Genomic DNA, 24,201 nt, shown 5'->3' with positions numbered 1-24,201 from the left:
CCCCCGCAGTGGACGGCGGGTGGGGTCCGTGGGGACCCTGGTCCGAGTGCCCGGGGGGCTGCGGGGGAGTCCGGCTGCGCAGGAGGAGCTGCCGGCCCCCCCAGAACGGCGGCCGCGCCTGCGAGGAGCTGCCCGGGGGGGGCCTCGGAGCGCTGGAGATGGGTGGGTGCGGGGGGCTCGGGGGGCTCTGGGGGTGCGGGGTCCGGTGGGATGAGGGGAGCCCCTGGGGCGGGGGGCTCGGAGGGGATCTGGGGGCCCCATGGGGAGGGGGCTCCCGGTGGGTTCCGTGGGACAGAGGAGCTCCGGAGAGGGGGGGGGCGCTGGATGGGGGCTCCGTGGGGGGGGGTCCCGGTGGGGCTCGTGGCTGGGTCTTGGTGGGGTGGGTTCGGAGAGGGGGGGGCTCTGGGGCGCTGACGGGGTCCGTGCCTGACCCCCCAGCCCCCTGTGCCCCGGGGGGGTGCCCCAACGGCTCCGAGTGCTCGGGGGGGCTGCGCCCCCCTCCCCTGCGCCCCCTGCCCCGCCTCCTGCGCCGACCTGGCCGCCGCCCTGCCCTGCCCGCGACCCCCGCCCTGCCGCCCAGGTGAGGGGACACCGGGAGGGCTCTGGGGGGCTCCCCAATGCCGGGGGCACCCCTGACCCCCCGCGCCCCCCAGGGTGCTGGTGCCCGGCGGGGCAGGTGCTGGACGCCCCCGAGGCGGGGCCCGCGGGCTGCGTGCCGCCGGGGCAGTGCCCGTGCCGGGCCGGGGGGCGCCGGTACCCGCCGGGAGCGCCGGTGCCGCTCGGATGTCGCCTCTGCACCTGCCTCGAGGGGCAGCTGCGACACTGCCGCCCGCACCCCGGCTGCTCAGGTGGGTCCCGGAGCGGGGGCGACCCCCCGGTGCCTGCGGGTTGTCCGGTCCCCGCGTGTCCCCGAGGCGACGCCGGGGGACCCCCGGCTGTCCCCGGCTGTCCCGGGTGACGCGGTGTCCCCCACAGTGGACTGCGGGTGGTCGTCGTGGTCGCCGTGGGGCGCGTGCGGGGGCCCGTGCGGGACCCCCGGCGTGCAGTGGTCGTTCCGCAGCCCCTCGAACCCGGCCCGGCGCGGGGGGGGGCCGCCACTGCCGCGGCATCTACCGCAAGGCGCGACGGTCAGCGGGGCCTGGGGGGCGGCCGGGGGGGGCCCGGGGGGATCCCGCAGGTGTGTGACGCTCCCGCCCGCAGGTGCCACACGCCGCCGTGTCGCCGGTGTCGCGAGCGGGGCCGGTGGCGCGTCCCCGGCGAGCGGTGGCGCGGGGGCCCGTGCCGGGTGTGCCAGTGCCTGCCGGGTGGCGCCGTCCGCTGTGTCCCCTACTGTCCCCTCCGCCACTCCGGCTGTCCCCAGGTGAGCGCGGGCCGCGGAAGGGGGGGGGGGGGTGGCACGAGCCGCAGGTGACGGTGGCGGTGACTGCCCGTGTCCCCAGGGCCAGGTGCTGCGGGAAGGTGACGGCGGCTCCTGCTGCAGCTGCGGCCCCGCGGGTGAGTCCCGGGGGTCCCCGGGGGGGCTGGGGGTCACCCCCGTGCCCGTCACCGCCCTGTCCCTGTCACTCCGCAGGTGCCAACGCCACGGCCACCCCGGCCGGGACGATGATAGCGCTGTCCCCCCCCGCGCCGGCCGAGGCCCCCGGCAGCCCCGGGTACGGGAGGGGCAAAGGGGGGGCGCAGGGATTTGGGGGTCCCCAAGGCCGGGGGGGCTCTGGGGTGACCCCTGTCCCTCACTCCGCCCCCCCCTCCCCAGCCCCCCAACATCAGCGTGGCCCAGAAGCGCCGAGACCCCCCCGGAGCCCCCCAGAACCGCGACCCCGCCCGAGGACACCCCGAGCCCCCCCGGAGGCTCCGCGACCCCCCAGGAGGAGCCCCCCCAGCTCCCCGCTTTGCCCTGGCTGGCTCCCCCCACCGCGACTCCCCCAGGTGAGGGCAGGAGAGGCCCCCCCAGAACGGGCCCCCCGTAACTGGGGGGTCCCGGGTCACGGCGGGGGGAGCTCCGGGGGTCCCAAATTGGGAACACGGGGGTTGGGGGGTGCAGGGGTGGGTCCCCAACACACCGGGGTCACCCTGCTCCCCCCCCCCCCCCCCGTGTCCCCAGGCTGCGCCCCCCCGCCCTGGGGGTCGTGGGGATCCTGCAGCCGCTCCTGCGGGGTGGGGGTCGCTCTGCGGCGCCGGGGGGAGACCCCGCCCGAGGGGGGCTGCGCCCACCCCCCCGACACCGACACCCGCGTCTGCTTCCTGCGAGCCTGCCCAGGTACCGCCTAACCGGGACCCCCGGCGGGACGGGGACACCCCCCGGGGCTGGGACCGCCCGGGCCGGGACCCCGTTATGGGCCGGGACCCCCGTTATGGGGTGGGACCCCCGGGGTTCTGTGAGGGGTGAGACCCCGTTATGGGCCGGGACCCCCGTTATGGGGTGGGACCCCGTTATGGGCTGGGACCCCCGTTATGGGCCGGGACCCCTGGGGTTCTGTGAGGGGTGGGACCCCCGTTATGGGACGGGACCCCCGTTATGGGGTGGGACCCCCGTTATAGGGTGGCTTCCCTGTTGTGCGGTGGGACCCCCGTTGTGGGGTGGGACCCCCGGGGGTTTGTGAGGAGAAGGACCAACCCCCATTTCCGGGCTGGGACCCCCAAAGTCTGGGCACCCCCCCAGTGAGGGGGACCCCCCATTCCCGGGCTGAGGGGACCCCGCGCGGGTCTCGGGGGGTGGCAGATCCCCAGGGCGGGGGGGCTCGGGGCCCGCTCGGGGGTTCCAGGGGGTCCCCAAGGGGGGGGGCTCTGGGTTGGGGGGTGCAGGGGTGGCCCTGGGGGTGTGCTGACCCCCCCGTGCTCCCCCAGTGGCGGGCGGGTGGGCGCCCTGGGGGTCCTGGAGCCCCTGCGACGCCCCGTGCGGGGGGGGGCAGCGGACCCGCCGCCGCCGCTGCAGCGACCCCCCCCCGAAAAACGGGGGGCGGCCGTGCGAGGGAGGGGCGCTGCAGAGCCGGCCCTGCAACCTGCGGCCCTGCGGGGACCCCCCAGGTACGGGGGGCGCGGGGAGAACCCCCCGACCCTGTTCCCCCGTCCCTAAGTGCCGCCAATTCCCCTCCCTAAATCCCCCCCGAACCCTCAAACCCCCTGAAATCCCCCAAGTCCCCCCGAGCCCCCCATCCCTGACCCCCCTGCTGCCCCCCACGCGGCCCCAAATTTCCCCCAGCCCCCCAAACATCCCCCGAGCCCTCCCAACCCCCCCTCCGAGTCCCCCCCAACCCCCCGCTGACCTCCCCGTGTCCCCCCAGCCTGCCCCCCCCAGATGCTGCTGGTGCCCCCGGGGGGCTGCGCGGATCTGGGGGTCCCCCCCTGCCCCCCCACCTGTGCGGACCTGAGTGGGAACAGCTCGTGCCCGGGGAGCTGCGAGGAAGGTCGGGGGGTGGGGGGGGGCCGGGGGAGGGTTTGGGGGACACGGGGGGTCCTGGGAGGGTCCCAGGAGGGTCTCGGGGGGGCGACATGGGGGGCACAGGGGGGTTTGGGGGGATTTGGGAGCTTGGAAGGGCGTGGAGGGGGGTGAGGGGGGACTTGAGGGGAACTTCGGGAGGGTTTGGGAACGTGTGGGGGGGCACGGAGCAGTCGGGGGGTGGGCAGGATTTGGGGGGCGTCGGGAGGGCTGAGACTCCCCTGAACACCCCCCACCCCCAGGCTGCCGCTGCCGGCCCGGGCTGGTCCTGCAGGGGAGCGGCTGCATCGAGCCCGGGTACCTCAAAACCGCGCGGTGCCCCAAAACCGCGCTGTACCCCAAAACCCCGTGGTACCCCGAAACCCCGCGGTACCCCGAAACCCCGCGGTACCCCAACCCCCATAGCCCAGACACCTCTGTACCCCAAATTCCTCCTGCACCCCAAAGCCGCCTGTACCCTAAAGCCGGGATCGGGCGACCCCAGAAAATGGGGTCCCCTGAACACTGGGGGGCTCCGCGGGGCTCCCCGGGGTTTGGGGTGACCCCCCTTTTCCCTCCAGCGCCTGTGGGGTCCCCGCGGGGGTGTTGGGGGACCCCGGGAAACGGGGCCCCCCTGAATCCTGCGGGTGGTCGCGCTGGACCCCCTGGACCCGCTGTGACTGCGGCACCGGGAGCCGGCAGCGCTTCAGGTGAGGGGCGGCCCCATAGCGGGGGTCCTGCCCCATAACGGGGGGGGTCTGCCCCATAGCGGGGGGTCTGACCCATAGCAGGGGGTCTGACCCATAGCGGGGTTTGCACTATAGAGGAGGTCCTGCCCCATAACGGGGGGGTCCTGCCCCATAACAGGGGTTCCTACCCCATAACGGGGGATTCCTGCCCCATAACGGAGGGTCTGACTCATAACGGGGGTCCTGCCCCATAGCGGGGGCTCTGCCCCATAGCGAGGGCTCTGCCCTATAATGAGGTGTCCTGCCCCATAGCGGGGGGATTTGCCCCATAGTGGTGGGATCTGCCCCATAAAGGGGGGTCCTGCCCCATAACGGGGTCCTGCCCCGTAACGGGGGATCTGCCCTATAGGGAGGGGGGGTCCTGCCCCATAACGAGGTATCCTGCCCCATAACGTGGGTCCTGCCCCATAGTGGGGTCCTGCCCCATAACGGGGTCCTGCCCCACTCCCCACAGGTCTCCCACCAACCCCGCGGCCGCGGCGGGCCGTGCGCCCTGCACCGGGCCCCCCCGAGAGGTTGGGGGCTGTGCCGAGCTCTGCGGGCCCGGTACGTGCCGGGACCCCCTCCCCGAGCCCCCCGGGACTCCCGACTGCCACCGCGGCCCCTGGAGCGCCTGTGTCCGTCTGTCCCCAGAGCCCGGGAGCGCGGGGCCACCCGCGGCCACCCAGGCGCCCTGGGGCGCGCCATGGGGCGCAGAGACCCCCGAGGCCCCGGGGTCACCGTGGGTTCTGGAGCCGGTGTGGGGCACGGAGCCCCCGGAGTCCCCGGGAGTGCCGGTGTCCCCAAGGAGCACGGAGGAGTCCCCGGGGATGCCGGTGTCCCCAAGGAGCACGGAGGAGTCCCCGGGGATGCCGGTGTCGCCGGTGCCCGCCCGTGGCCGGTGGTCGCCGTGGGGGCCCTGGGGGGGCTGCAGCGCCCCGTGCGGGGGCGGCGAGCGCTGGCGCCGCCGGGGCTGCGGGACCCCGCCGTGCCCGGGGCCCGCGCTGCAGAGCCAGAGCTGCCACAGCCACGTGTGTCGCGGTGAGTGCGACACGGGGACCCCGACAGAGATCCCCGACACAGGGACCTTCGTCCACACCCCCGACCCAGAGACCCCTGCCCGGGGATGGGACCCAGAGACCCTCACCAGGGACCCCGACCCAGAAATGTCCCCCAGAGCCCCCGAGCACAGCCCCGCGCTGTCCCCCAGCGCTGCCCCATGGACCCCCCAGCGCTGCCCCCCATCCCGGCCCCACATCCCCCTTCGGGCCCTGAGCCGGGTGTTGTTGGGGGGCGCAGCCGGGTGCCCCGGGGTGTTTTGGAGGGCAGAGCCGGGTGTCCCGGGGTGCTCGGGGGTGTTTTGGGGGGGCACAGCCGGGTGTCCCGGGATGCTCAGGATGTTTTGGGGGGCACAGCCGGGCGCTCGGAGGTGTTTTGGGGGGCAGGGTCGGGTGCCCCCCAGGTACTGAGCATTTTTCCGGGGGGGGGATGCAGAGGCCGGCTGCCCCCCCGGCCGGACCTTCCGCGAGTGCGGGGGGGGCTCCGGGTGCCCGCGGAGCTGCGCCCACCTTGGGGGGGCCGTGGGGTGCGCGGGGGGGTGCCAGGAGGGCTGTCACTGCCTCCCCGGGACCTTCCTGCACCGCCACGCCTGCCTGCAGGTGAGACCCCCACCCAAATCCGAGGCTGGGAATTATGGGGGGGGGGGGGGGAAATGCTGGGGTTTAGGGCGGGGTCCACAAACCCACGGGTGCCCCTCAGGGTGGTCGGGGGTCGCGGGGTGGAGGTCCTGGTCTGTGGGGGTGTCCTATGGGTGGGGGTTCCCAGTTTGTGGGGGTGTCCTAGGGGTGCCGGGGTGGGGGTCCCGGTCTGTGGGGGTGTCCTGGGGGTCCCGGGGTGGGGGTCCTGGTCTGTGGGGGTGTCCTGGGGGGCTCCCTGGGCCATGGGGGGTTCATGGATTCCCCCGGCAGGGTGGTCCCTGGGTCGGGGGTCCCTGGTTGTGGCAGGGATCAGGTGGAGGGGGGTCCCCTGGTCTGTGGGTGGGGCGCTGGGGGGTCCCCCAGGTGTTTCTATGGGTGGTGGGCGCCCCATGGGTGTCCCCCAGGATGGTGGGTGCCCACTGGAACAGCGGGGGCGGGTTATGGGGCCCCCCCGGGTCTGTGCTGTGCGGTGCTTTGGGGTCCCTGGGTTTGGGGGTGCCCCCCGGGCGCCCCCCAGCCCCGGCTCAGCCCCAGCAGTGCCCCTGCTCGGTGCCGGCCGCGCTGCTGCGGGGGGGCGCGCTCGGGACCCCCCCCGGGACCCCCCCCCGGAACAGCCCCCGGGACCCCCCCCCGGCCCGGAGCCCTGGGGGAGCCCCCCCGGGGACCCCCCGATGGTGGAGTTGCCGCCGGGCGGGACCCTGCGCCTGGACTGCGGCCACTGGTGAGGAGGGGACAGCCGGGGGGGCTCCCCCCGCACCCCGCGATCCTTCCCCACCCGCGCACCCCCCCGCCCCACTGATCCCCCTTTGCCCCCCAGCACGTGCCTGTGGGGCCGCCTGCGCTGCGCCGCCCCCTGCAACGGGACCCCCGAGGAGACCCCGACCTGTCCCGGGCCCCCCTGCGCCGGTGGGTCACCGCCCCACACATGGGGGTCTCAGCCCCTGTCCCGGGGGTCCCAGCCCCTCCGATGGGGTCCGGGTGGTGTCACCGGTTGTTTCTGCCCCACAGAGGAGCCCGGCCCCACAGCTGAGCTCGGCCCCACAGCGGCTCTCGGCCCCACAGCTGAGCTCAGCCCCACAGCGGGGCCCGGCCCCACAGCAGAGCCCGGCCCCACAGCGGATCTGGGCCCCACAGCAGCTCTCAGCCCCACCGCTGAGCTCAGCCCCACAGAGGAGCCCGGCCCCACAGCGGATCTGGGCCCCACAGCCCCAGGTGAGTGTCCCCAGCCGCTGTGCCGTCCACCCCGGGGGTCTCCCCTGCCCCACTGACGGACCCTTCCCGCAGGGGCTGCGGAGGAGCCCGGGGGGTCCCCAGCGGTCCCGGTGGTCCCGTGGGGGCCCTGGGGGCCGTGGGGGCCATGCACCCACACCTGCACCGACCCGGAGACCCCCGCGACCCGGAGCCGCCGCCGGGACTGCGCGGGGGGCTTCTGTGGGGCGGGGGGCGACACCCAGAGACGGCCCTGCAACCTGCCCCACTGCCGGGGTACGGGGACTGGGGGGTCCCGGGGGGTCCCTGCAACCTGCCCCACTGCCGGGGTACGGGGACTGGGGGGTCCCGGGGGGTCCCTGCAAGCTGCCCCACTGCCGGGGTACGGGGACTGGGGGGTCCCGGGGGGTCCCTACAACCTGCCCCACTGCCGGGGTACCGGGATTGGGGGTCCGGGGGGTCCCGGGGGTCCGGGTGGTCCCTACATCCTGCCCCACTGCCAGGTGCCGAGCTGTGGGCGGCTCTGGGGGGTCCTGCTCCCCTGCGGGGGGATCCGGCCGGTCTCTGCCCCACTGCGGGGGGGCCGTGGGGGTCGCACTGACCCGGGGGTCCCCCCGCAGCGCCCCCGTGCCTGACGCCCCCCTGCCCGTGCCGGTGGAGCCCCTGGGGGCCCTGGGGGTCGTGCTCGCGGCCCTGCGGGGGAGGGCAGCAGCGGCGGCTCCGCGCCTTCGCCCCCCCCAGCCCCGGCGCCCCCTGGTGCCCCCAGATCCGGGGGGGCCACGAGCAGCGGCGGCCGTGCGGGGTGACGGCGTGTCGGGGTGCGGGGGGCTCCGGGGGGCGACACCGGGGGGCTGGGGGGGGTGCGGGACACTGGGGGGGCTGTGGGGGGACACTGATATCGGGGGGCTGGGGGGGGACGCTGATATCTGGGGGCTGGGGGAGACACTGATATCGGGGGGCTGGGGGAGGACGCTGATATCGGGGAGCTGGGGTGGCCATGGGGTGGCTATGGGGGGACACTGGGGGGGGCTGCGGGGGGAACGCTGATATCGGGGGGCTGGGGGATGTTGGGGGTCCAGAGGGGGTCGGGGGTTGTGGGGGGATCAGGGGCTTGTGGGGACCTCTGGGGGCTTTGTGGGGGGGGTGCTGAAGGGGAGCTGTGGGGCCGGGAGGGGCTCCGGGGGGGTTGGGGGGCTCGGGGGGGGGGGGGCTGGCTGGGGGTCTCAGGGTGAATCCGGGGGTCACCCCCTGTCCCCCCCCCCACCCAGTGAACGGCGCGTGGTCCCCGTGGGGTCCCTGGTCGCGCTGTGACGTCACGTGCGGGGGGGGCCGCTCCGTGCGCAGCCGCTCGTGCTCCCGACCCCCCCCGAAAAACGGGGGCACCCCCTGCCCCGGGCCGGGACACGAGCTGAGGGTCTGCAACGCCCGGGCCTGCGGTACGGGGGGCACGGGGGGGGCCGGGGGGCGCCGGGGGGTGTCCCGGGGGATGCGGCGGTGCTGACGGTGCCCCCCAGGCCCGCGGTGCCCCCCCGGGCAGAGCCCGTCCCCCTGCGCCACGCGGTGCCCGCGGAGCTGCCGGGACCTGCAGGAGGGGGTGTCCTGCGGGGGGGGGACCCCCTGCCAGCCCGGCTGCCGCTGCCCCCCCGGTGAGCCCCGACCCCCCCCCGGGACCCCTCGGGAGCCCCTCCCCGGCCCCCCTGACCCCCGTGTCCCCCCCCCCCCCAGGGACCCTGGAGCAGGACGGGGGCTGCGTCCCCCCCGCGCTGTGCGAGTGCCGGGACGCGGGGGGGCACCTTTGGGTGCCGGGGGGGGGCGGGCACCCCCGGGGCTGCCGGAACTGCTCCTGCGCGGGGGGGCGGCTGCGCTGCGCCCCGGGGGGCTGTCCCCCTCCCAGCGCCGCCCCCGGGACCCCCACCGGGACCCCCCCGTGCACCTGGAGCCGCTGGAGCCAATGGGGACCCTGCAGTGTCACCTGCGGGGGGGGGGCGGCAGGAGCGCTACAGGTACGGGGGGCGGATGTGGGGGGGACACGGGGGGTGTGGGGGGACACGGGGGGGACATGGGGGGGACACGGGGATTGTAGGGGGGACACGGGGGGGGTCACGGGGGATATGGGGGTGGGACACGGGGGGGTACACGGGGGGGACGCGGGGGATGAGGGGGGGGGACACGGGGGGGACAAGGAAGGGACGCGGGGGATGTGGGGGGGACACGGCACCTTGGGGACACGTGACACCCATGGCGGGGACACGTAACTGTGGGGACACAACTCGGGGGGACACACGGCTTCCGTGGGGGGGTGATGACACTTGGGGGGGGCACGCGGCACCTGCCGGGGGGGGCCACGTCACCTCGGGACCGCCCCTGGCGCCGGGGGGGGACACGAACCCCACGGGGGGCGATGTGACACCGGGGGGGCCGCGGGGACACCTGTGCCCCCCCCGTGTGACCCCCCCCAGGACTCCCATCCCCGCCGAGGGCGCGGGGGGGGCCTGCGGGGCCCCCCAGGAGCAGGTTCGGGGCTGCGAGGACCCCCCGTGTCCCCCCCTGTGCCCCTGGGCGGGGGGCGAGCGGGGGCTGGGCGAGCGCTGGAGCCCCGGCCCGTGCCGCCTGTGGTGAGTCGGGGGGGCCCGGGGGGGGCCGAGGGGGGCTCTGGGGACCCCCCACCCACCGGCTGTGTCCCCCTCCCGCAGCACCTGCACCCCCGAGGGACCCGAGTGCTGGGACACCCCCTGTGCGGCCGGTATGGGGGGGGGCGGGGGGAACTGGGGCGTCACACAGGGCATTGGGGGGTCCTGGGGGGGCAGGGGGGTCACACAGGGCATTTGGGGTCCTGGGGGGTCCTGGGGAAGGCAGAGGGGGTCACACAGGGCATTGGGGGGTCCTGGGGGGGCAGGGGGGTCACACAGGGCATTTGGGGTCCTGGGGGGTCCTGGGGAAGGCAGAGGGGGTCACACAGGGCATTGGGGGGTCCTGGGGGGTCCTGGGGAAGGCAGAGGGGGTCACACAGGGCATTGGGGGGTCCTGGGGGGTCCTGGGGAAGGCAGAGGGGGTCACACAGGGCATTGGGGGGTCCTGGGGGGTCCTGGGGAAGGCAGAGGGGGTCACACAGGGCATTGGGGGGTCCTGGGGGGTCCTGGGGGTCCTGCTGGTCTGGAGAATTCGGGGGGATGGTTGAGGGGGTCCCAAGGGTCCCGGTGACCCTGGTCCCCCCCCCGTTCCCCCCCAGAACCGTGTGACTGGAGCCCCTGGGGGTCCTGGGGACCCTGCGGTGACCCCTGTGCGGGGGGGTCCCGCCTGCGCCACCGGCGCCCCCTGAGCCCCGAGCCCCCCGGGCGGGCGTGTGTGGGGGTCCGGACCCAGAGCCAGAGCTGCAACTCCACCTGCCCCGGTAACCCCCGGCCCGGCCCCGGGGAGCCCCGACCAGCGCCCCGGGATCCCGGCTCCGGGGTGCTGAGGGGCTGCCGTGTCCCTCCAGAGCCCGCGTGCGGCGGGGGGGGCCGGACCCGCAGCCCCTGCGCCGGGCGGTGCCCCCGGACCTGCGCCGACACCTGGGCCCACGTGCTGTGTCTGCAGGGGCCCTGCGAGCCAGGTACGGCCGGGGCTGCCCGGCCCCCCCGCGTGTCCCCCCGGGACCTACGGGTGTCCCCTGTGTCCCCCAGCACCCTCGGGTATCCCCTGTGTCCCCCCAGCACCCTCGGGTGTCCCCTGTTTCCCCCAGCACCCACGGGTGTCCCCTGTGTCCCCCCGGGACCTACGGGTGTCCCCCGTGTCCCCCCGCCACCCCCGGGTGTCCCCCCAGCACCCCCGGGTGTCCCCCGTGTCCCCCCAGCACCCCCGGGTGTCCCCCAGCACCCCCGGGTGTCCCCCGTGTCCCCAGGGTGCCGGTGCCCCCCCGGGCAGCTCCTGCAGGACGGGGTCTGTGTCCCCCTGAGCCGCTGTCGCTGTGGGACCCCCGGCGGGGACAGCGGGAGCCGCGAGGTGTCCCCGGGGGCCGTGACCCGCCTCGGGTGTCACAACTGGTGGGTGACACCGCGGGGGGGGCACGGCGGGGGGGCACCGTCACACGGGGACAGACACGGGGGTGGGGGACACGGGGACAGCGGCATGGACAGACACGGCGGTGGCGGTGGGACGGGCACGGGGACAGGGCGGGATGGGCACAGTGACAGTGGGACGGGCACGGTGACAGTGGGACAGACACGGGGGACAGGGTGCGACGGGCACGGTGACAGCGGGACGGGCACCGTGGAGGTGCCACACAGCAGAGCCCCACGTGCGGTGACGGTGACACTCGTGTCACCCCCGGTGCAGCACCTGCGAGAACGGGACCTTGACCTGCCCGGTGCTGCCGTGTCCCTCCCCGGGGCCCGCGACGCCCGCGATCCCCGTGTCCCCCATGTCCCCCGCGCACCCCGTGTCCCCTGCTTCCTCCCTGTCCCCTGTGTCCTCCCTGTCCCCTGTGTCCCCCCTGTCCCCTCTGTCCCCCCTGTCCCCCGTGTCCCCTGCTTCCTCCCTGTCCCCTGTGTCCCCCTCGCCCCCTCCATCCCCCCCGTCGCCCCTGTCCCCCGCCGTGTCCCCCTGGTCCCCCTGGTCCCGCTGCTCCCGCAGCTGCGGCGGCGGGACGCGGACGCGGCACCGGCAGTGCCGGGAGGGCCCCGGGGCGGGGGCGCGGTGCGGGGACGGCCCCGGGGAGGAGACGGCGCCGTGTCACCCCGAGCCGTGCTCCGGTGAGACGGCGGGACACACACCGGCCGGGGAGAGGGAGGGGCGGGAGGCTGGCATGGAGGGAACGGGGCGGGGATCGGGGACCGGAGGGGCGGAGGGACGGCAGGACGGGGACGGAAACGGGAGCGGAGGGATGGAGGGACGGGAGATGGGAGGGGTGGAGGCAGCGAGGGGAGGAGGGAGGGATGGAGGCTGGTGGGTGGGGGGCCGGGGCAATGCCAGGAGGGAGGGCCGGGGGTCGGGGCGGTGCCGGTGCCGTGCCCGGTGCCGTTCCCGGTGCCATCCCTGTGCCATTCCCGGTGCCATTCCCGGTGCCGTTCCCGGTGCCATTCCCGGTGCCGTTCCCGGTGCCGTTCCCGGTGCCGTTCCCGGTCCCATCCCGATGCCGTTCCCGGCGCCATTCCCGGTGCCATCCCTGTGCCATTCCCGGTGCCATTCCCGGTGCCGTTCTTGGTGCCGTTCCCGGTGCCATCCCAGTGCCTTTCCCGGTGCCGTTCCCGGTGCCATTCCAGGTGCAATTCCCGGTGCTGTCCCGGTGCAATTCCCGGTGCCGTTCCCGGTGCCATTCCCGGTGCAATTCCCGGTGCTATCCCGGTGCAATTCCCGGTTCTGTTCCCGGTGCCATCCCGGTGTCCCCAGGCTGCCCCCCGGGTGAGGTGTGGCTGGACCCCGGCCCCGCCTGCGAGCGCAGCTGCCAGGACCTGGCGGATCCCCCCGGGAGCTGCGGGGGGACCCCCGCGACCCTCGGAACCTCCGGATCTCCCGCGACCCCCGCGACCCCCGTAACTCCGGACGCCTCCAGCACCGCCGGGATCCCCTCGACCCTCGGGACCCCCTCGGTGCCCCCGCGCTGCGCCTGCGCCCCCGGCCGGTACCGGAACGGCTCCGGGCAGTGCGTGAGCGCGGCGGGCTGCGGGTGCCGGTACCGCGGGGCGCTGCGAGCGGTGAGCGGGGCGGGGGTCCCTGAGCCCGTGTTCGGGGTCCCTGAGCCCGTGTTTGGGGTCCCTGACCAATGTCTGGGGTCCCCGCGCCCCTCCAGGCCGGCAGCGAGTGGCAGGAACAGTGCGGGACCTGTCGCTGCTCCGACGGACGCGTCACCTGCGCCACCTCCTGCCCCGCGCTCACCTGCCCGGAGGTGAGGGGCTCCGGGGGGGCGCGGGGGGGTGGTCCCCGCGGGCAGGGGCTGAGCCTGGCGGTCTCCCCAGGGCGCGGAGCCGGTGCGGGAGCCCGGGAGCTGCTGCCCCGTGTGCCGGGACGAGTGGCCAGGTGAGACCCCGTACCTGGGGACCCCGGGGAGGGGCGGCCCCTCCAGCCCCCTCCCCGCTCACTTCGGGCCCCCCACCCGTGCAGAGGAGCCCCCGGGGCCGTGCCGGCTGCTCACGGCGCTGCGGAACATCACCAAGGGCGCCTGTGTCCTGCGGGGCGTGCGGGTGGCCTACTGCGCGGGGGGCTGCCGCTCCCGCACCGCCGTCAGCGCACAGGTACGGGGGGCCGGGGGGGCTGGGGAGACCCCAAACCCGCCTGATTCCGCCCCCCGGGGGCCGCGTCTGCACGGCCCGGGCGGGGACCGGGGGTACCGGGGGGTGCCGGGGGCGGTGTCACCCCCCAAGGCCCGGTGTCCCGCAGGAGCCGTACGTGCGGTCGCTGTGCGAGTGCTGCAGTTACCGGCTGGACCCCGCCCGGCCCGTGCGGGCCCTGCTGCTGCCGTGCCCCCGCGGCCGCCCCCGGCCCGCGCTGCTGCCCCGCATCGCCGAGTGCCACTGCCAGCCCTGCCGGGGTGCGGGGGAACCGGGAACGGGGGGTCCTGGGGGGACACACGGCCCCGCATCGCTCAGCGCCGCTGCGGGTGCAGGGTGGCATGTCCCGGGTGGGATGTCCCGGGTGGGATGTCCCGGGGGTGCAGGGTGGGATGTCCCGGGTAGGATGTCCCAGGTGGGATGTCCCGGGTGGGATGTCCCGGGTGGGATGTCCCGGCGATCCTGGGGTGTCTTGGGGGGCTGCAGGGGCTTGGGGAGCACCCCGGGGGTGACAGCCTGAACTCCTGTCCCGCAGGCGGGGACTTCACCCGGCGCTGAGGAGCCCCCCGGACACCGCCCATGTCCCCCCCCGGCGGTGTCGGCAGCGAGGAGTTCCTGATCGATACCAATAAACGGCCGATAATCGATGGAGTTCGATAGTCGATAATTCATCACTAACCGAGCACTCCACCCTCGGGGAACTGGGGGGAACTGGGGCACTGCAGGGGGAGCACTGGGGGCACTGGGATGAACTGGGGGAACACTGGGGGCACTGGGATGAACTGGGGAGAGAACTGGGATAAACTAGGGGAGCACTGAGATGAACTGGGGGAGCACCGGGGGCACTGGGATGAACTGCGGGAAGCACTGGGATGAACTGGGGAGAGCACTGGGATGAACTGGGGGAGCACCGGGGGCACTGGGATGAACTGGGGAGAGCACTGGGATGAACTGGGGGAGCACCGGGGCCACTGGGATGAACTGGGGAGAGCACTGGGATGAACTGGCGGGGTCACCGGGGGGCGCTGGCTGCAGTTCCTCCCGCCACCACACGAGGGCGCCCCACGGAGAGGCGGGCGGGTGGGAGTGTCCGGCCCCCTCCGGGACGCGGGGACACCGCGGGGACACTGAAGGATGGACACTGAGGGAGGGACACCGCGGGGAGGACACTCTGGGGACACTCCGGGGGACACCCGAGGGGACGCCGGCGCCGATGGCGGCCGCGTTCTCTCATCCCACACGGAAGAGGCGCCGGCGCCGGGTGATGACGCGGCAGCGGCCAATAGCGGGCGCGCGCGGCGCGGTGACGCCGTAAGTGCGCGCCTCGGTGGCGGCCCGTGCGCGGGGCCGGGGCGGGAGAGGTCAGAGCGGGCCGGGATCGGGAACGGGGCCGGGAACGGGGCCGGGAACGGGGCCGGGAACGGGATTGGGGATGGGAACGGGGCCGGGACCGGGATTGGGGATGGGAACGGGGCCGGGATCGGGAACGGGGCCGGGAACGGGATTGGGGATGGGAACGGGGCCGGGATTGGGAGCGGGGCCGGGGCCGGGACCGGGGTCGGGGGTGGGAGCGGGACTAGGACCTTGTTTGGGATTGGGATAGGGAGCGGGATCGGGATTGGATTTGGGGTCGGGGTTGGGATAGGGAGCGGGATTGGGATCGGGACCGGGAATGGGAGCGGTACTGGGGCCGGGATTTGGGGTGGGATCGGGGGTGGGAGCGGGATCAGGGTTGGGAAAGGGACCGGGACCCGGAGCGGGACCGGGATCAGGACCGGGATGGTGGGACACGGGGGTGGGGAAGCGGGACCCGGGGATGGGCTGGGGGACCCCGGCACCGAGCGGGGCTGGGCCGGGTCATTGCCGGTCACGGCGGGGCAGTAACGCGGGGCCGGCACCGGGGCAGTAACGCGGGGCCGGCAGCGGTACCGGGGCAGCACACCCCGGTCGCTCCCGCCCCAGCACTCCCGTTCCCCCGCAGCTCCCCGCGATGCGGCGCTGACCCGCATGGCCGCGCACCTGGTTCTCCGCTGCTGCCGGCGGCTGCTGCCGCCCGCCCCGGCCGGCCGAGCCCCGGGGCCCGCGCTGCGCACCGGCCCGCCCCGCTGGGCGGAGGGCCCGCAGGCCCGGCCCCGGGAGAACGGCGCCGAGCTGCGGGAGCTGATCCGAGTGGCCTCCAGCCCGCAGGAGCTGCTGCAGCTCGGGCAGGGCGCGGCGCTCAGCAGTAACCTGGCGGCGCTGGCCATCGCCCGCCTGGCCCACCTCAGCCGCCAGCAGCGCCTGGACACGCAGGGCATCCGCGGGGACCCGCGCTTCCTGCGGCTCCTCGGCGCCGTGGGGGCGCAGGTAAGGGGGCACGGGGGGCTGCAGGTGTGGGTGGGAAGGAATGGGGGGCGTGGGGCAGCCCCACACTGCGCCTGACCCGACAGTGCTGCTGGGGACAGGGCACACCTGGGGACAGGGCGGTCCCTGAGCCCTCAGGGCACACCTGAGGACAGGCTGGCACTGCCCGGGGCCATCCAGCCTCTGCAGGGCACACCTGGGAGGTGGCACAGGTGGATGAGAAGTGCCCCAAGTCCTCACGTGCTGCCTGGCCCACGTCTGCCCCACGCCTGTCCCTGTGCAGATCTCACAGGGGTGGAACACGCCTGTGTCCCCATGTCACACTTGTCCATGTCACACCTGCCTGTCCCCGTGTCCCAGATCTCTCAGGTGTGGAACAAGCCTGTCCCCGTGTCCCCCTTGTCTGTCCCTGTGCAGATTTCCCAGGTGTGGGACATGCTGCTGGTGGCTTTGTCACACCTGTTCCCATATCACACCTGTCCCTGTGTCACACCCATCTGTTCCTGTCCCCATGCAGATCTCACAGGTGTGAAACGCCCCGCTGCTGCCTCTGTGTCACACCTGTCCCCATGTCCCCTGTCCCAGATCTCACAGGTGTGGAACGCCCCGCTGCTGCAGCTGCTGCGGAGCCTGCCGGCGCTGGGGCTGTCCCCCGGCGGGCCCCAGGTGCGCTCGGTGGAGCAGGAGGTGCTGTGGCGGCTGCGGCGCCTGTCCCTGCGGCAGCTGGCGCACCTGGCCGAGCACCTGGCGGGGCAGGGCCACCCCGGGCCCCTCCTGCCCGAGGTGCTGCGCAAGCTGGAGCTGCGCTGGACCGAGCTGGACGGCACCGGCACCGTGGTGACGCTGATGGCCAAGGTGGGACACCTGTCCCCCGCCCTCATGGAGCGCCTGGAGGACAAGGTGGGACACCCCGGTGGCGCACCTGTCAGAGTGTGACAGCAGGGCAGGGGGGACCCGGCCCTCAGCCTGGGCTGGGGGTGGTCACCTGGGGTCAGCAGCCCCCCTGGGGTCACCTGCACCACCTGTCCTGTCTGTCCCCTCTGCCACCTGTCCCCTGTCTCACGTATCCCCTGTTTTACCTGTCCCTGTCCCCTGTGTCACCTGTTGCAGGCCCTGCAGCTGATGGAGCAGTTTGATCCCTGTCTCACCTGTCTCCTGTGTCACCTGTCCTTGTCTGTTCCAGGCCCTGGAGCTGGCGGAGCAGTTTGATCCCTGTGTCACCTGTCCCCTGTCTCACCTGTCCCTGTGTCACCTGTCAGGCCCTGGAGCTGGTGGAGCAGTTTGATCCCTGTCTCCTCTGTTCCTGTCTCCACTGTCTCGTCTCCCCTGTCCCTGTCTCCCCTGTCCCTGTCTCCCCTGTCCCGTCTCACCTGTCAGGCCCTGGAGCTGGCGGAGCGGTTTGATCCCTGTCTCACCTGTCCCATTTTACCTGTCAGGCCCTGGAGCTGGCGGAGCAGTTTGACACGGAGCAGCTGTGCCGTGTGGCGCTGGCGCTGGCGCTGCAGCAGCGCCGCTGCGTGCCCCTGCTGCGGGCCCTGTCCTACCACCTGCTGCAGAAACCTGCCGAGCTGCCCCTGCCCGTGCTCACCGACCTGCTCTTCGCCTACAGTGAGTCCAGGGCCACCTGGGGACGGTCCCTGGGCCACCTGGGGACTGTCCCTGCGTCATGTCGCTGTCCCGGGGCCGGGAGTTACCTGGGCTGGCAGTGGGTGTGGGGAGCCAGGTGAGCTCTGAGGTCCCAAACCTTTCCTGTTCCAGCCAGGTGGGGTGAGGGAATCCAGGTGAGCCCCAGCAGCGGGTTGTCCCAGTCCTGGGGTGGGAACGAGGCTGTTGTAGGTCACCTCTGCTCCAGGTATGCAACCCAGGTCACCAGGTTCTGGTGTCCCAGACCCCCAGGAGCTCAGTGTGAGGCCACTCCATCACTCTGGGTGTCCCCAGTCCCTCCCCAGCTCACCTGGAGCTCCTTTAGGGAGGGCTCTGAGGTGTCCCTGGAGCCTTTCCCGTCCAGGTGACCGTTCCCAACTGTCACCTGTGGTGTGGGGGGCCCGGGGCAGGGGTGCTGGGAGGCCCCTGCGCTGAGCTTTCCCCCCCCTTGGCACAGGTAAGCTGAACTTCCAGCAGCCGCAGGTGCTGCACCGCCTGTCCCTGGAGCTGCAGCCCCACCTGGGCAGCCTGAGCCCGGCTCAGGTGTTGCGCTGTGCCCGCTCCTTGGCCAGCCTGCGCTGGCTCAGCCGGCCCCTCGCCGAGGCCACGGCTCAGGTGAGGCCTGGGGGACAGGGGGACCTCACCTGGCCCCGGGGGAACCTCACCTGGCCATGGGGACAGGGGGGACCTCACCTGGCCATGGGGGTGTGGAGGGACCTCACCTGGCCATGGGGGAACCTCACCTGGCTATGGGGGCATGGGGGGACCTCACCTGGCCCCGGGGGAGGCAGGGGACACTCACCTGTGCAGGGGGTGTTGTCACCTTTCCCAGCAGGTCCCTCTCCCCTGTCTGGGCCGTTGTCACCTGGGGGCAGGTGGGCAGTGAGGGCCCCTCCCTTGCCCACGCTCTGTCACCCGTGGGAATCAGGGATCGTTTCCGCTGGGTTTGGCTCCATCCTGACCCTCCAGCTGCGAGTGCTGGTCCCGGTCCTGTCCCAGTTCCTGCCAGTTCAGTCCCCCTGCTCCTTCCCACCTGGCTGCTGTGTCCCCGCTCTCACCCCCGGCCCAATTCCCGTTTTTCCCGCAGTACTGCCTGGACCACGCCCAGGACCTGTCCCTTTCCCAGCTCTGCGGGATCCTCGTGTCCTTCGCCCGCCTCGACTTCCAGCCCAGCTCCGGCCAGGAATTCTTCTCCATGGTGACGTCCCCAGAGTTCCCCGGGGTGGGGAGGGACCCCAGGGACCCCCTACAGATGCAGATTCCTTCCCCAACGCTGCCCAAATTCCCCGTGTTCCCATGTCCCGGCGCTCCAGGTGTCCCAAATCCCTCCCAGCTCCCACTTTTGGGCCCTGGAAGCCCCTCCAGGTGATCCCCCCCCCCCAGCTGTCACCTGTCCTGGAGCACAGGTGTTACCCTGGCACGTTCCCGTGGGAAAGGGGCTGTTGGGTGGGCGATTCCATGGGGAGAGAGGCCCCAGGGTCACCTGAGAGGGGGCCTGCAGCCCCCCCCGGGGGACACGGGGACGCCTTTGTGGCTGTTGGAGCTCTGTGCTGTCCCTGTGCAGATCCAGGAGCGGCTGCAGGGGCAGGAGCAGGAGCTGGACGTGCACCTGCTGACGGACGTGGTGTGGTCCCTGTGCGTGCTGCAGCAGCCCCAGCACGCACACCTGAGCCAGGTGCTGGGCCCCGACTTCCACACCCGCCTGCGAGGTGAGCCCGGGGCGGGCGGAGCCCCCAGGGCTGGGATTTGGGATTGGACAGGAGCTGGGATTTGGGGATGGGACAGGAGCTCCAGCCCAGGGGAGGTGGGGTGGGGTCACCTGTCCGGGCAGGTGGCGCTGGCAGGTGCAGCCCAGTCAAATTCGGTCCCTGTCTCCCCGTGGCAAGGACCGGCCACCGGCTGCCACAGTGACCCCCGTGCCCACGAGCCCCGTGTCCCCTCCCGTGGGGCCCGGGGGGTGACAACACGGGGACATGGGGTCTGGGAATGCCTGGCGCTGGGCTTCACCTGGCATACAAACTGTCACATCCCCGTGGCCGTTCAGCCCAGCGGAGCTGGAACATTCCCGGAATGCCACCTGAGCCTTCCCTGGGGCGGTCCCTGTGTCCCGTGGGTGTCACCTGAGTGTGTCCCCGCTGTCCCACAGGTGACAGCTCGCCGCGGGCGCAGAGCTCGTGGCTGAAGCTGCTGCACATCAACGCCACGGCCAGGCTGGAGGCCCCGGGCTACCAGGGCCCCTTCCTGCCCACCGAGGGGCTGCGGGGGGACGGGGACAGGGACAAGGGCAAGGACAAGGCCACCCCCCTGCAGCGGTGGCTGCACGAGGCGCTGCCGGGGGCACTGGGGGGCCACGACCTCGTCCGACGTGACGTGAGCACGGTGTACGGCTGGGACATCGGTGAGTGTCACCTGCTGCCACCCCCCGGGCCTGCCACTGGCCTGGGGACCTTCAGTGCCACCTCCTGGCCCTGGCACTGCCCCCGCTGCTGCCTTCCCCTGTCACCCCCCCGTTAGCTTTCTGTGTCACCCCTCAGCGCTGTCACTGTCCCCTGTCACCCTCCAGCCCACCCCAGCCCTGTCACCTGACCCTGCCACCCCCCCTCGCAGCCCAGTCAAATTCGGTCCCTGTCCCCCAGTGTCGGGGACCGGCCACCGGCTGCCACAGCGACCCCCGTGCTCCGCATGTCCCCTGTCCCCTCCCGTGGGACCCGGGGAGGCGGATCCCCACGGACACACCCTCCCGGGGCGGGGTCACAGAGCCTCTGGGTGGCTCCGGGTCCTCCCGGAGTCCCCGTGTCCCCTCTGTCCCCGCAGATGCCGAGGTGGTGCTGGACAGTGACAACAAACCTCTGCCCCTGAGGGACTTCGCTGCCCCCCACCTGTCCCGCTCCGAGGGGACAAAGCCACTGCCACCGGGGGCCAGGAGGTGGGTGGGGACAGCAGGGTGTCCCAGGGTGGGGGACCGCGGGGGACAGGAGAGGGGAGAGGAGGGGACATGGGATGGGGACAGGGAGGGGACAGGAGGTGATGGGAGGGGGGATAGAAAGGGTCAGTGGGGGAGAAGGGGTGGCAGGAGGGGGACAGGGAGAAGAAGAGGAGGGGACATGGGGACAGGGAGGGGACAGGAGGTGATGGGAGGGGCACAGCCGTGCCGGGCTGGGCTCTGCGGGCCGGGGCTGCCCACGCTCAGTCCCTGTCCCCGTCCCTGTCCCCAGGGTGGCCGTGCTGCGCTGGGAGCTGCCGCAGTTCAGCTCGCGGGGCCGGGAGCTGCTGGGCTGGGGCTCCATGGCCCGCAGGCACCTGAGGGCAGCCGGCTTCCTGCTGGCCGAGGTGAGCACCTGGCAACGGGCCTGGGGACCCCTGAGGCCACCTGGGTGTCCCCAGCACCGCCACAGCCACCGCTGACCCTGGCCCCAGGCGACGCATCCTTGTGGCGTTTGAATCCTCCCAACCCTCTCTAGGAGAAATGTCCCCGAGGTGTTCCCCAGGTGTTCCCCGGGTGCCCCCTGACCCACCTGGCAGGTGCAGCCCAGTCAAATTCGGTCCCTGTCCCCCCGTGGCGGGGACCGGCCACCGGCTGCCACAGTGACCCCCGTGCCCACAAGCCCCGTGTCCCCTCCCGTGGGGCCCGGGGGGTGACAACACGGGGACATGGGGTCTGGGAATGCCTCACCTGTCCTGTGAGGTGCCCCCGGGACTCAGGTGTGGCCTCACCTGTGCCCAGCCCAGGGGACGGTCCCTGTGGCCTCCCTGGTGACACCGGCGGGGTGCCACTGTCCCCCCAGCACACCTGGGCACAGCTGGCTCCACAGGAGGGAGGCACTGTCACCTCCTGGGGGGCTGCCAGCTCCCCCCAGCCCGGGGCTCAGCAGGGATGAGCCACCGTGATCCCCCCAGGCCACCTGCCAGGTGCCAGAGGGGGGACAGGGGTGACAGGGAGGTGACACAGACCGGCTGATCCTATGGGGTCAGCCAAGATTAACCCCTGCGGGTAATTATAGCCTGGGGGAGTGTGACGGCCACGTGTCACCGCCCGGGGTCACTGTCAGCCCTTGGTGGCAGCGTCACTGTCACACCTGGGCGGGCACAGATGGGTGTTGAGCCCCTCCCAGGTGGGCGCCGTGGCACAGCCGGGGCCAGCACGGGAGGGGACACAGAAGGGGACACAGGAGGGGACACCGCTGGGCTGCTGCCACGTCCCTGTCCCCCTGCAGGTGCCCCACTACGAGTTCCTGGAGCTGAAGCTGGAGCGGCAGCGCGTGGCCTACCTGAAGGACAAGGTGGCCAAGGCCCTGGCCAGTGACACGGCGGGTGACACGGCCACCGACGCGGCCACCTAACCTGCCCACGTGGCCTCCTCACCTCAGTCAGGTGCCAGTGTGCCAACGTGACCGGGTCACCGTGCCCAGGTGGCCCAGTGGCTGAGCCCAGGTGGCCACAGCGAGGTGGTCACAGCACCGGGTGGCCGTGCCCGGGTGGGGATGTCCCCACAGTGAGGGGCCCGTGTCCCCACGTGGCTCTGGTGTTGCTGCTCCGTGTCACCGACGGCTCAAATAAACCCAAATTGTACAGGGATGGTGGCTGGGCCTGGTGGCGCAGGGGACAGGTGGCGTTGGGGGTGGGTGACACTGGGGACAGGTGTCATTTGGGATGTGACATTGAGGATGGGTGCCACAGGGGATAGTGGGGACATTGGGGATGAGTGGCATTGGAGACACATGACATTGGGGACAGTTGCCATCAGTGCCAGGTGCAGCTGGGTGACATCAGTGCCAGGTGTCACTGGCACCAGGTGACATGCAGGCTGGGTGACATAGGGGCTAGTTGGCGTCACAGCCAGGTGACATTGGGACTGAGTGACGCTGGGGCTCGGTGGCACTGCTTGGTGCCAGGTGATAGGGGAGCCAAGTGACATCGGTGGCGGTTGGCTTTGGGCTTGGGTGACATTGGGGCTGGGTGGTATTGGGGTCGGATGACACTGGGGACAGGTGACATGGGAGCCGGGTGAAAGCAGGGACAGGTGACATGAGGGCTGGGTGACCCTGAGGATGGGTGACACTGGGGTCAGGTGACCTTGGAACCAGGTGATAGCAGGGACAGGTGACACCAGGGCTGGGTGACATTGGGGCCAGGTGACCTTGGAACCAGGTGATAGCAGGGACAGGTGACACCAGGGCTGGGTGACATTGGGGCCAGGTGATAGCAGGGACAGGTGACACTGGGTGGGTGACACTGTGGATGGGTGACACTGGGTGGGTGACGCTAGATGGGTGACACTGTGGGTGAGTGACCCTGGGGTCAGGTGCCCTCTGTGGTGGTGGCACGTGGCCGTGCCCGCGCCGTGCCGGGGCCGCCGGTCTGAGCCGGGCTCGGGATCAGGAGGCAGCGCCTTTATTCCCGATTATCCCGGGATTGTCCCTGGGCGGGACGAGGACAGGGATTGCGGCTGGCTCCGGGGACACCGCGGTTTGGGGGTGTCCCTGATCGGGGGGGGGCGTCACACCCCGGCCGGAGCCCCCACGGTGTCCCCGTGACCGCAGCACGAGTCCCCCCCGCGGGCGGGGAGGGGGACAGGGTGGCCCAGGACAGCCCTGGGGGGACACACCGGGCAGGGAACGGCTTTGGGGACAGATTAGTGACCACCCGGCCCCGGGACCACTCCGGCCCGCCGGGAGGGGACACGGGCCAGCTGGGGGGACACAGGGTGACGGGGGGGACACGGCGGGGCCGGGAGCTGCTGAGTCACCGCCGGGGCTGCGCCTGGCACCGGCAGCGCGGGGGGGACAATGCCAGCCCGGGGGGACAATGCCAGCCCGGGGTGGGACAAGGCCAGCCCGGGGGGACAACGCCAGCCCGGAGGGGACAATGCCAGCCCGGGGGGGGGAACAATGCCAGCCCGGGGGGAGACAATGCCAGCCCGGGGGGACAGTGCTGGCCCGGGGGGGACAATGCCAGCCCGGGGGGGACAATGCCAGACGGGGGGAGGACAATGCCAGACGGGGGGGGGAACAATGCCAGACCGGGGGGGAACAATTCCCACCCTCATCCCGCACCCCCGGTGCTCCGGGGGGGGATACGCGGGGGGGACACGCGGCTCCTTCCCTCCCCCCGCCCGTGTCACCCCACCCGCGCAGACGCTTTGGGGGGGGCTCCGCCCTGTGTCCCCCTCCCCGATTCCCGCCGGGACACGGCGGGATGCTCATCCCCCTTTATTTGAAGAGACAAAGTGGGGGGAACTGAGGCCGGGCCCCGCCCTCGCCCCCCCGGAGCTGATGCAAGCGCTGGGTGGGCCCAGCCCCCCCCGCCCGCCGCAGCGCCTGGCGCCCGCCCCGCGCCCTCCGGCACAAACCCTCTATCGCGACAGAGCCGGGGCCGGGCGGGACGCGATTCCCGCTGACATCAGCCGGGCCGGGCCCCCCCCCGCGCCCCCCCCGCCCCCGCCCCAGCCCCGCTGATGCTCCGGCGCCGCCGCCGCAGCCGCGTCCGCCCGGCCCAGCCGAGCGGGGGGAGCGGGGGGGGCCGGGCCGGGGGGGGGCCGCGGGCAGCGCCGAGCCCGGAGAATCCCTGAAATCCGCCGGGGGGGGCGGATCGGAGAAGGAGAACGGGATGCCGGAGGGAGCGGAGGCAGGTGAGGCCGGGGGGGGGGGGGGCGAGCACCGGGCGGGAGGATGAGGATGAGGATGAGGAGGGAGCGGGAAGAATGGAAGCGCAGGCACGGAGGGTGCGGGATGGAGGGATGAAAGACGGGGCGGGGGGGGGGGGGATGGAGCCGGAGAACGGGAACGGGGCGATGAGGATGGAGCAGGGGGGCGATGAAGGACGGAGCCGGAAGGATGAAGGACGGAGCGGAAAGGACGGAGTCAGGAGGATGAGGATGGAGCCGGCGGGATGAAGGACGGCGCAGGGAGGAGGGAGCCGGA

At 73.3% G+C, this 24,201-nt stretch overlaps 2 protein-coding genes and 3 non-coding genes across 5 annotated transcripts in view; all 5 read left to right on the top strand.

The window, feature by feature from the left end:
- LOC136295493 (SCO-spondin-like) overlaps positions 1-13,897 on the top strand; it is a 28,014-nt gene extending 14,117 nt beyond the window's left edge. The window contains 37 exon segments of the mRNA XM_066194131.1: positions 10-162; positions 439-494; positions 496-580; positions 654-848; positions 976-1,082; positions 1,084-1,127; positions 1,201-1,360; positions 1,440-1,652; positions 1,754-1,926; positions 2,142-2,257; positions 2,845-3,024; positions 3,282-3,404; positions 3,679-3,823; positions 3,997-4,125; positions 4,619-5,184; positions 5,638-5,801; positions 6,455-6,561; positions 6,658-6,746; positions 6,849-7,052; positions 7,125-7,325; positions 7,670-7,867; positions 8,318-8,485; positions 8,564-8,695; positions 8,775-9,052; positions 9,528-9,664; positions 9,743-9,792; positions 10,279-10,440; positions 10,528-10,641; positions 10,930-11,071; positions 11,364-11,493; positions 11,596-11,779; positions 12,417-12,721; positions 12,817-12,912; positions 12,983-13,043; positions 13,128-13,258; positions 13,404-13,554; positions 13,830-13,897. Coding sequence (XP_066050228.1) covers positions 10-162; positions 439-494; positions 496-580; positions 654-848; positions 976-1,082; positions 1,084-1,127; positions 1,201-1,360; positions 1,440-1,652; positions 1,754-1,926; positions 2,142-2,257; positions 2,845-3,024; positions 3,282-3,404; positions 3,679-3,823; positions 3,997-4,125; positions 4,619-5,184; positions 5,638-5,801; positions 6,455-6,561; positions 6,658-6,746; positions 6,849-7,052; positions 7,125-7,325; positions 7,670-7,867; positions 8,318-8,485; positions 8,564-8,695; positions 8,775-9,052; positions 9,528-9,664; positions 9,743-9,792; positions 10,279-10,440; positions 10,528-10,641; positions 10,930-11,071; positions 11,364-11,493; positions 11,596-11,779; positions 12,417-12,721; positions 12,817-12,912; positions 12,983-13,043; positions 13,128-13,258; positions 13,404-13,554; positions 13,830-13,852 — 5,672 coding nt within the window. The 3' untranslated portion in view covers positions 13,853-13,897.
- Positions 13,898-14,626: 729 nt separating this feature from the next.
- TBRG4 (transforming growth factor beta regulator 4) lies at positions 14,627-21,856 on the top strand. Its single transcript, XM_066202586.1, has 11 exons — positions 14,627-14,655; positions 15,276-15,640; positions 16,223-16,537; positions 17,074-17,245; positions 17,739-17,896; positions 18,369-18,479; positions 18,846-18,990; positions 19,428-19,679; positions 20,096-20,207; positions 20,497-20,611; positions 21,496-21,856. Exons 2-11 carry the CDS (start codon positions 15,302-15,304, stop codon positions 21,619-21,621), a joined length of 1,845 nt encoding a protein of 614 aa, XP_066058683.1. The 5' UTR covers positions 14,627-14,655; positions 15,276-15,301; the 3' UTR covers positions 21,622-21,856.
- On the top strand, positions 19,127-19,247 carry LOC136302754 (small nucleolar RNA SNORA5). The gene has a single exon (XR_010724134.1). It is a non-coding gene; the product is annotated as a small nucleolar RNA SNORA5 (small nucleolar RNA).
- On the top strand, positions 19,884-20,017 carry LOC136302767 (small nucleolar RNA SNORA5). Its single transcript, XR_010724136.1, has one exon. It is a non-coding gene; the product is annotated as a small nucleolar RNA SNORA5 (small nucleolar RNA).
- Positions 20,805-20,925, top strand: LOC136302759 (small nucleolar RNA SNORA5). The gene has a single exon (XR_010724135.1). It is a non-coding gene; the product is annotated as a small nucleolar RNA SNORA5 (small nucleolar RNA).
- Positions 21,857-24,201: the final 2,345 nt, after the last annotated feature.

Source organism: Chamaea fasciata, unplaced genomic scaffold (genome assembly GCF_029207755.1).
Source record: "Chamaea fasciata isolate MVZ Bird 193981 ecotype frontalis unplaced genomic scaffold, bChaFas1.0.hap1 SCAF_1, whole genome shotgun sequence".
NCBI lineage: Eukaryota > Metazoa > Chordata > Aves > Passeriformes > Sylviidae > Chamaea > Chamaea fasciata.
Note: the sequence above shows the minus strand (reverse complement) of the source record. Positions and strands in the feature narration are given on the sequence as shown.